The sequence below is a fragment of the Cotesia glomerata genome, linkage group LG1, assembly GCF_020080835.1.
Source record: "Cotesia glomerata isolate CgM1 linkage group LG1, MPM_Cglom_v2.3, whole genome shotgun sequence".
Taxonomy (NCBI): domain Eukaryota; kingdom Metazoa; phylum Arthropoda; class Insecta; order Hymenoptera; family Braconidae; genus Cotesia; species Cotesia glomerata.
In genome coordinates this window covers 5,976,673-5,987,276 of record NC_058158.1, presented here as the reverse complement: position 1 = coordinate 5,987,276, position 10,604 = coordinate 5,976,673, and the positions used below count along the sequence as shown (strand labels likewise).

The following is a 10,604-nucleotide window of genomic DNA, read 5'->3' as shown; positions in this document are numbered from 1 at the left end:
TGTGACTGACGTGACTAGTGAACTATAAATAAATAAAATGTTGCTTTATTAAATAATGACTTTTGTTAAATTGCACTGTACTTTTTTAAATATTGACGTTTTTAAAGATATTAGCTCATCCCGATGTAACAATCATCAAGAGCTTTCATTTGAGTACCCACATGCATTTTTATATATTTTTCATATATACATATATATATAATATATAAAAATATGTGAAAAATTGATGTGGGTACTCAAATGAAAGGTCTCGATGAGTGTAACATCGGGATGAGCTTATATCTTTAAAAATGCCAATCGTGCACAAAATACAAGGTCATTTCTTAATTATTGATATTTTTAAAGATGTAAGATCATCCCGATGTTATACTCATCAAGAGCTTTCATTTGAGTACCCACATCAATTTTTCACATATTTTTATATATTATATATATATGTATATATGAAAAATATATAAAAATGCATGTGGGTACTCAAATGAAAGCTCTTGATGATTGTTACATCGGGATGAGCTAATATCTTTAAAAACGTCAATCGTGCACAAAATACAAGGTCATTTTTTAATTATTGACATTTTTTAACATATAAACTCATTTCGGTGTTACACTCATCAAGACCTTTCATATAAGTACCCACATGGAATTTTTTATATATTTTATATACATAGTATTTGTGAAATATATAAATATATAAAATATATAAAAAATTGATGTGGGTACTCAAATGAAAGCTTTCGATGAGTGTAATGTCGGGATGAGCTTATATCTTTAAAAATGTCAATAGTTCACAAGATACAAGGTCATATCTTAATTATTTATCTAGAGATAGAGCATTTTCGAATGCAGCCTAAATACTTATCATATTAAATTGACTATCGGTGAGAATGATATGAAACCATGAAAAGACACAACTCTAGGTCATGACTTTTCCAACGATACCAAATTTAACCATAAAAACCCATTTTATCATATAAATACACTGGCCACAAAATTTTGCTTATTCACTTAATAAATTAATCATTTTAATGTTCTTTGTGAATCTTTTTATAGGCATTTATTAAATGTATATTGATGGAAACTTATGAATCGTTCCTGCAATCAATATTAATAATTTAGAGAATTTAATGTTTATTATAAATTATTTACTGCTATAATAAATGAATAAATTCAATGACAGAAAGAAAATTTATTAATTTATTAATAAGAAATAAATTGTCATTTATGAATGAAAAAAATTTAATTTAAAAAAAAAAATGTTAGATTGAAAAAATTTTTACCTTAAAATAAAACAAAATGATAAATATTTATAAAGACCATAAAAGTAAAAAATAATTGATACCATTCGTGTTGCATTTCGAGGTAAAAAGTGACGGTCTTGTTATACTTCATGTCCAGACAGTATAATAATACACTTTAGCATTCAAGATATATATGTAAATAATTATCAACGAGATTGGAAAGTCATTTTAACTTTATCTTTCATTAATTCGTTGCAATCTTTTAAAATTCAATCACTATATTTTATCATATTACATTTATAATTAATAATAATTTTATAAAACTTAATTAATTCAACTTGTACTTAGTTATTTATTATATTTTTTATCGTCTAATGAAATTAAAAATTTATTAGATGACTCGGACTGTCAGCGACCTCCGAGAGACGGAAGCGTAAAATAAGCAGCTCTTCCTTGAAGTGGACCTTGTAAATCGTAAGGCTGCAAGGTGGTGAGCCCATCGTGTGGTGAAGTATCGTGACATGGATAAGTAAGAGCCGAGTACTTACTTGCATTAATATAATACAATAATAACAATAATAATTATAGTAATTGGAGAGCATTTATCAGCACTCCATTTATGTTTTCTTATTCTCATTACATGTCAATTAATGTATTTTTCTCTGTAATTTTATTATCTTCATTGCCATGGAACCAAGTAGAGGTGGAAGCTTGATAACGCGGGGGAGAAATGAGTCCAGTAGCCCGAAGGTTGCTCAAGACAATGACCAACAATCTGATAATGAGGAGTACGATCCGTTCGCGGCACGGATTTTAACCCAGCCTAGCTCGTATGACCATTATAATTTACTAATTCAATTAAATAGAATTAACTGGATGTGTGACATGTTAGTATGCATGTGGGTTATTCAGTAACCAACCTTACTGGATACCAGCACAGGTGGCCTTGTCTGCTTATTATTATTATTATTATTATTATTATTATTACACGATTGCTTCCTGTAATTTTCACTAAAAATCCGCGGTACTATTTCCTTTTTTTATTCGGTGGTACGCCGAATACGAACAAATAGGAAATAACTTATAAAAATTCCATTTATTTTTTGATATTGACAAACCTATTTTTTTTATTTTTTAAAAGTTTGGTATTTCAACTTTGCGGCTTAAAATTTCAAATTAAGGCTCATTATCATTATCGATTTTAAAATTACTCGAATAAAATTTTACTGCTTTCAAGAAAGAAAAAAAAAGGTTTTTCTCCGAATTTAAACAAAACATTCCGATATTTTTATTAATACGTACAATTTAAGGTATTATTACTTGTAAGGCATGATTTTAATAAGTATTTTTAGTATGGAAGGCATTGATATCGATGTGTCATTTAATTGTAATAAAAGTTGGGTATTATTTGCAAAAATTTTGTGTCAATGTCGTTACAGGGTTTCAAGTCACGCTCTGCAGTCTGTCATTTTATTAAATTTTATGATTTTTTATTAGTTATAATAGAAATTTTTAATTGACTATTTATCTATTTCTTTCATTTAATACAAAATTTAACTCAAAACGTAGATAAATATAAAGTAATATTAAATTTTGTGAGTAAAAAATTATTAAATCCTTATTACAAATACAATGAGTTTAATCAATAGTTTTGATAATTAATAAATTAATTGCAATGAACGCGGACATGATTAAATAAAAATTTTTATTCATTCGCATATACATATCCATAAATAATTAAACAAAAAATAAATTATTGATCTATCAGGTATTAATTATTGATTTCTCACTGAAAATCATAAAGTGTAAACATAAAATGTATTATTCAGAACAAAATTCTTGAAAAAACTATCTTAAGGCAATAAATCATTTGTTTCTTAACTTTTAATGATACATAATTTGCATTTCTCATTTAAAAATGATAAATTGCCCGCATATTAGTCTTATATCTAAAAAACTTAATAATGTAAAAGGATTAATACTAGTCAATTTTCTAGCATTTAATATCTATCTATGAATAATAAAGGGAATTATTTTTTTTTTCGTTTAATCGAAGCAATCAACTTAACAAAGTTAATTTTGCAGAAATAAAAAAAAATGATAAAAGAAAATTTACACAACTTTCAATCATGAGTTGAATTAATAGCAAAAAATTTAAGTATTAAATTGAACAATTAAACATAAATCAGTTATTTAACCAATGATACAATGAACCAACGAAAGCAGCAGTCGAATGACGTAAGAAATAAACATGTTTTGCAAAACCAAAAAAAAGTATATCAGCCTTCTAAAAGCAGAGCTTGACATGCATACCAAATTATTCACGGCCAAAAATATTTGTCTTGATTACTTAAAATTCATCCACTTAACATAAATTACATCTCATTAATTTTAAATTATGAATAATAATAATAATAATAATACAAAATTAAAGAACATTTTATTCAAAAATTTCAAAAAATGTCTTTCTGATATATTTAAAATATATAAATAAAAAATATGACTTTAGAACAATATTAAAATTAAAATTTTCGTCGCTAAGGACTCTAATCATTGACACGACTTTAAATAAATAATAAATAAAAAATAAAAATTTTAATTTTGATATTGATAATCAATAATTTTCCAACAAAGTAAATAATGAAAGACAACAAAGCATTAAAGCAGTGAAAGATTAAAAGTGATCATAAACTTTTAGCGACTTGGTGGTGTTTATGCACCTGCTGAAGGCCTCGATTGGCAGCGGCATACTTTTTCTTCCACACGCGTTCAGCCGAGCCGGGTATGTAACGGCCTTAGTTTCCAGCGTGCTGATCGGACTGATAAGCTGCTACACCGCAGTCCTCACAGTAAGTCCACTAAACTGCAGTATCATTCTCATTATTTATTACTGTATACGAAATCCTATGTCTCTTTTTTTTGCGGACATTGTCAAGGCTCTTTCCAATCATATTCACCAAAACATTTTTTGCTATCTCCTGTGACTTTTGCGTCGCTGATTTTTGCTCCTCGACAGTAAAAAATCGGCGGTCAAAAAGCACGCGTCACAAAAATAATAGAAAATGAGTTAAATATATTGAAAAGATGATGTCAGTCACTTGTTATGGATTTAAGAATAAAAGGGGTGCGCCAGCATTCTTCTCGCTACTCTTGACTTATAAATATCTTGTCCAGGATTTTAAATATATGAATTACGCAACAATAATAAATAATGACAATGATAATGACGATCTTTCTATTATTTTCGCTTACTAACAATCGTATTAATAATATTAATTTATTAATTAAATAAGTAAAATACCACAAACCACTAATGATCATAAATCAAAAAGTCAATATCAATCAATGTCCCATATAATGAATATATTTTATTCAAATAAATTAAAAGCCATTTAATTTTTTAGTTACTGTTGTTATTTTGCAATCCACTAGGTGCAATGCTCACACATCCTCTGTCGACGCTTTAAAAAACCCTCGATGGATCTTGCTGAAATAGTATCCTCGTCATTTACGATTGGACCTGAGAGATTTCGAAAGTACGCTGTTCACTTCAACATCCTCACCAACGTCCTCGTGTGTTTCATTCAATACGAAACGGTTATAATATACTCGATATACGTCGGTACTTCTACTCAACAGGTGCGTCATTGTTCCCACAATTATTCGATAATTCATACATAATACGAATATTACTTTACTTATATCACACATATATCATGCATTGTGATTATGTCATTATGATTGTCGTAATTGTCAACATTAGAACTATCAACTATGAATTAGTGTAAAGCTTGAATCATTTCTCAGGAATTTCAGTTTTTTAATTATTACGCGATTTAGGTCATGTTTAAAATCATATCATTTTTTAAAGATTTTTTTCAAGAAAATTATTTTATAAAAAAATTTTTTTACTGAGAAAAAATTTTTTAAAACCACAAGGGTATAAAAAAAATTCTTCCATTTTTTTTTAGTAAATTTTGACATTATTAAGTTAATAAAAAAAATTTTTTACGCACTTTTGGCATAACTAACGCGAAATATGAATAAAAAAAATGATTAAAAAAAAAATTTTTTTTAAACATTAAAAACTATTAAATTACAGTGACAACATAATTTACTTGTAAAAATAGAAATGATTTGTAAACAAAAAATTCCATTAAAAATCACGATCTGTAATTACAAAATTAAGTTCCAGTAGAGCGAAACCGGAAGCTGTTTATCTTCGTAATCATGATGGTGTATTTTGTCTTGTTTACGATAGGGAAATACGCTTTAAATAGACATTCATCATCTGGATACATAGATTGATAGATTCGTCGATTAAGCAAATAATAAATTATTTTACGTTTCTAAGTAAATAATAAAATAATCAACCTTACATGTAGTCATTTCCGGTTTATATAAATTTTTAAATAAATAAAAATAAAAATCTATCACGAGTAAAAAGTTGTTAATTGTAAAATAGTTATACATATAACACTTTTAGGTATACAATTAAATTAAGTAGAACCGGAAATCGCGGTTTAGTGATCGCTATTTATTAAATTAATCGCTTTAATTTACTGACACGAGAATTAACTATTTATTATCTATCATCAATCGTCGTATAATAAACTTCAATATTTTTTTTTTTTTAAATTACAGATAATTGAAAATTTAACAGACACATCGATTAACATTCGCATTTACATAATAATGTTCATGCCGATTTATTACATCCTCGCACTGATGCCAAACTTCAAGTGGTTGATGCCTTTTTCGGCCGCGGGGGCGTCGTTTCTCGCCCTCGGATTGACAATAACTCTGTACTACTTTTTCGAGGACTTTCAGTCACCAAGTCGCCTACAAACGTACACCGGCATCACTTCAATACCGATTTTCAGCAGCATATTTATGTTCGCTGTTCACAATATGACGGTGATAATGCCGCTAGAGAACAGCATGAAGAACCCGAGACACATGTCGCGAATTCTTACACTCAGTATGATGCTAAACGTGCTTATTTACATGATCTTTGGATTCCTCGGGTATAACAAATACATGGACGCCTGTGATACAGTTATTAAAAATTTGCCATTTGGAGAGATGTGAGTCAGTCATTAGTCGTTTAAAGTCATTTATTTATGCAATTTATTCTATTTCGTTACGCATCAGTAACTATAACTACAGTTTACAAGTGAGGCTTGTAAATTTTTTATTATATCTATTCCTTTTTTCAGTGCTTTACATAATGCGCAATATCGCTCATTTTATTTATCTAGAGCCGTGGAATATTCCATTAGTTTTATTTTAATATCCAACAAAGTATTCAATCAATTTTTCTGTAAATTAAAATTATTTTTTGTTCATTTTTAAGAGAGCCAAATTTTAAAAGAAAAAATTAATAACCTGGTATACATTTTTTTTAAATGTCCTTGAAACTATGGAGTTTTTTTCTTAATTTGAATTTTTACACACTGAAAAAACAAAAATTAACTTGATTTAAAAAAAAAAAATTTTAATTAAAAAATTCTTCTGGATCCAAATAAATTTTACTCGATCTAAGAATTTTTTGTCTTGACTCAAGACAATTAAACTCTTCCAAATGATTTTATAGGTTCAAAAGTTGTTCTCTTGGATCAACTTAGTTTTTTTTTCAGTGCAAGTATGGTAGGATTACCGTTTGCGGCCATTTTGTATCCAAATTACTGTATAAATATTTCTACACTGATAGAAAAATAATCTTGATTCAAGAAACTTTTTTTCTTCAAAACTTGAACTCTTGAAACTAGATATAGATATATTTCTTTCAAGAATTTTTGTCTCTTGGTTCAAGATAGGCAATAACATTGATTCAAGATGTTACCGACTTGTGTTAAGAATGGCTTTTTTTTAAGTCATTCATTAATTTACTAATTTCCAAGAAATAATTTTTATTTGGTATAACAATTAAAGACTATTTAGTTTTTGAAATATACTTTGATGAATTATTTTAAGTTTTTTAAACGACAATGTTATTTTGATTGAAAAACTTAAATGTATCGATTGAACATAATATAGCTCTTAAGCCAAGAAAATCTAAATCAAGACAAGAAATTCTTAAAGCAAAATAATCATTTGTCTTCCAAAATAAATTCTTAGATCAAGAAAATATCTCTTGAGTCAACATAAATTTTCTATCAGTGTATAAGCGTAGAACTTGATAAAGTGGTTAGTATGAATGTCAAAGTTTGAAAGTTTGAAAATATTATTTTGACATTATAATATTCTACACAATAGCTTAAATTAAAAGTTGCTTCAAAATAACTAAAACCGGTACTTCTACCCTATTTTTTTCTCCTGTGTGACGTCTTTCATCTTCTAAAAAAAAAAGTCTCATCCAAACCTATATTAAGTACTATTAATTTTTAAATCATAAAACTGATATATGTACTGTATTTTGACTAAAAATTCAAGACTTTATTAATTTTAAAAGCAACTTAATGAACGTTGAGAATTATAAATGAATTAACTATAATTTTTATTTTAAAAAACCCTGCGTAAAAACCCGTATAAGTAATAAACATATAAAATCGGTTGAGTAGAAATCAATAAATTATAATAATGGAATATCCTGCATTCATACATACATATTAAATAAATAAATAAATGAATAATGAATGACATTTAACACTATTAACAGTAAATAATAACATGTGATTGTATATATAAATCATATATCATATAAAAAGCATGTATGTTAATGTAAAATACTGGAATTTTTAGAGCGTCGAAACTCGTTAAAATAGTTGTAACATTGTCTGTCATTTGTACATACGGCCTTCATTATTATGTGCCTGTAAGTATTCTATGGCCGATGATAATTCGAAAAAATATAGCGATGATAGGAAACTGCACGAAAGCTTGTGAGATAATATTCAGATTAGCTGGTGTAACCATTTCAAGTAAGACATAATTCATACATCGTACAATTACTCAGTGATTTAAGTGTCGGAATACCCATTTATTTTTTTTTTATCATCTTGGTATTTTTTTTTTTTTTTTATTATTTATTTATTTTTATTGATAAAATCTTACAGCAATGCTCGCGGCAGCTATTCCGCAAATGGTACCGGTGCTTGGATTATTGACAGCGTTCAGTATGACAACCACGATGTTATTAATGCCTATTGCAGTTGAAATGGCCACCAAGTGGTATGACAAAACGCCAATTATTTATGTCTTTTGCCGATGGTCGAAAAATATCATCATTTTTTTCATATGGCTGCTTATGTTTGTAAGTTTATTTTTTTTTTATTTACACTTAACAGATTTATTTGTTAAAAGATAATAATTGTTCAGTAAATTTTGCACTGTACAATTATAAAACATTTAAAAATTTTTGACTCGTTTAATTAAATAATATTATTTCACTCTGAATGTAAATTTATAAAAAATGATGAATAGTGTTCTTGACTCATAACTTAAATCAATAAACGAAATATTTGTTAAATGACGGAGCTTCGCTAACATTTACTATTAATTTTATCAAATTCGAAAATTAAAAAAAAAAATGATAACTCTAGATATGAAATCTCACTTGTCGAGCATAATTTTTTTTTCATTCTTCCAAAACATTACATATTTATTCTATTACTCATTGACACCTTTTAAATTCATTTATTTCTTTAATTTCCATCCTAAATAATTACAACATTTTTTAGAATATCTCTTCAGTGAAATGAATTATATATGAAGAAAAAAATTGATACCGAAGTAAATAATAATATTATTGCACAATAATTCTTTCTTCCGTAAAATTTCATTTTTAGTAGATTTTATAAAAATCTAACTATTGCAGCCGTCCTCGTGGCACAACTTTTAAAAAATTTAGCCATTTTCTGACTTAGTTTGTCGAGCTGAGTCAGAAAATATATATAGTTCAAAAGTTTATATATGTATGTATTTATATATATTTATACGATATAACGCGGCTTGTCAGCACGATAGCGTTTTCAATTTATGACCGATTCTTCTCAAACTCAGCATGTTTTATCTATCGATCAAGACCAAGGTTAAGTTCGAAGATGAGCTTAATCGGGCGAGTAATTTGGAAATGACAGGATTTTTAAATTTTGAAAATCGTAAAAATTGATGTTTTTACTACTTTAACTTGGTATAATTACTAAACTAGACAAAATATTGAAATTCGGTAAAATGCATCGTAAAGCTCTTTTAATAAGCTTCAATTTTCACTACTTAGAAGTGGTAGTAGCCTCAATATTACTCCTTTTAGAGTTCGTTTAATGAAATAGCTTTACTGTTGCAGCCGTTTTAGAATTATTGTCTACATCATAGCTTAATCATGATGTAAATTCAATAATTACTATATTGATTAGTCTTTTGTATAACGTTTTTGGGTAGGTTGTCAGTAAATAGGTCACAAATTAGTTCTAACCATTGTTTTCTTCAACTAAAATTTTATCCGGTTGCAAAATTCTGATTAACTTGAAAACTGTTGTTTCTAAGCAGTTACTTAAAATTTGGACATTTATAATTCAAATCTTATAATCTGTGCAATTCTTTGGTAAATATTTGAGAAACTTTTTCTTCACAAGATAATTTTTTTTCCAAAATTTGTTGTAAATAGTTTTAAATTTATTATTGAATTTTGTTTTTAATTCATGAATTAAGTTATACATTATCAGTGTTATTATATTATTTTATTAAAAATCAATTTTTTTTTATTTGAAAAATCTACTTCCATTTCGGCTGCCGAATGGCCTTTTTTATTATACTTTTATACCATTAATAATTCTCTGAATTTATAACAAAGAATAATACTCTTCATTTTCCGTGGACGATAGTAACTCGTCATTAAATTAATGAAAAACAAATTATTTATTCAAAAAACAAATTATGATTTCTTAGAAATCGTTAAATTATTGACAAAATTTAATGACTTTGATCATTGAAAAAATATTTATTTATAAGCACAGTAAAAAATTTAGTGTCCCTAAAAAATTTTTTTCTGTCAAACATTTTTTTTTTTATTATAGAAATAACAATTTTTCAAAAATCAAGCATAAAAAATAAATTTTTTCACTTTTAAATTTTATAAAGCAAATTTTTAAACCTAAAAAAATTATTTTCAGGAATTTTTATTAATAAAAAAAAAAAGTAATTTAATGAAACTTTTTTCGTTAAACACATTAATAATATTTACAGAACAATTAAAAAAAATTAACATACTTACATTTATTACCCTACGATTACCCTAGAAAATAAAAAGAAATTACAACAATAAAAAAAATAGCACGGCAATTCAACGCAAACATCTAAACTTGGCTTAGTTAATAATTAATTAATATTAATAATAATTAGCTAAACATTTAATACGCATTACAG

The 10,604-nt window shown here is 26.6% G+C and overlaps 1 protein-coding gene across 1 annotated transcript; it reads left to right on the top strand.

Moving 5' to 3' along the window:
• Positions 1-1,925: 1,925 nt before the first annotated feature.
• LOC123273699 (proton-coupled amino acid transporter-like protein pathetic) lies at positions 1,926-8,278 on the top strand. The gene is made up of 5 exons (XM_044741178.1): positions 1,926-2,068; positions 3,937-4,087; positions 4,671-4,877; positions 5,883-6,325; positions 7,983-8,278. The coding sequence occupies exons 1-5, from the start codon at positions 1,926-1,928 to the stop codon at positions 8,170-8,172; spliced, it is 1,134 nt and encodes a 377-aa protein (XP_044597113.1). The 3' UTR covers positions 8,173-8,278.
• Positions 8,279-10,604: the final 2,326 nt, after the last annotated feature.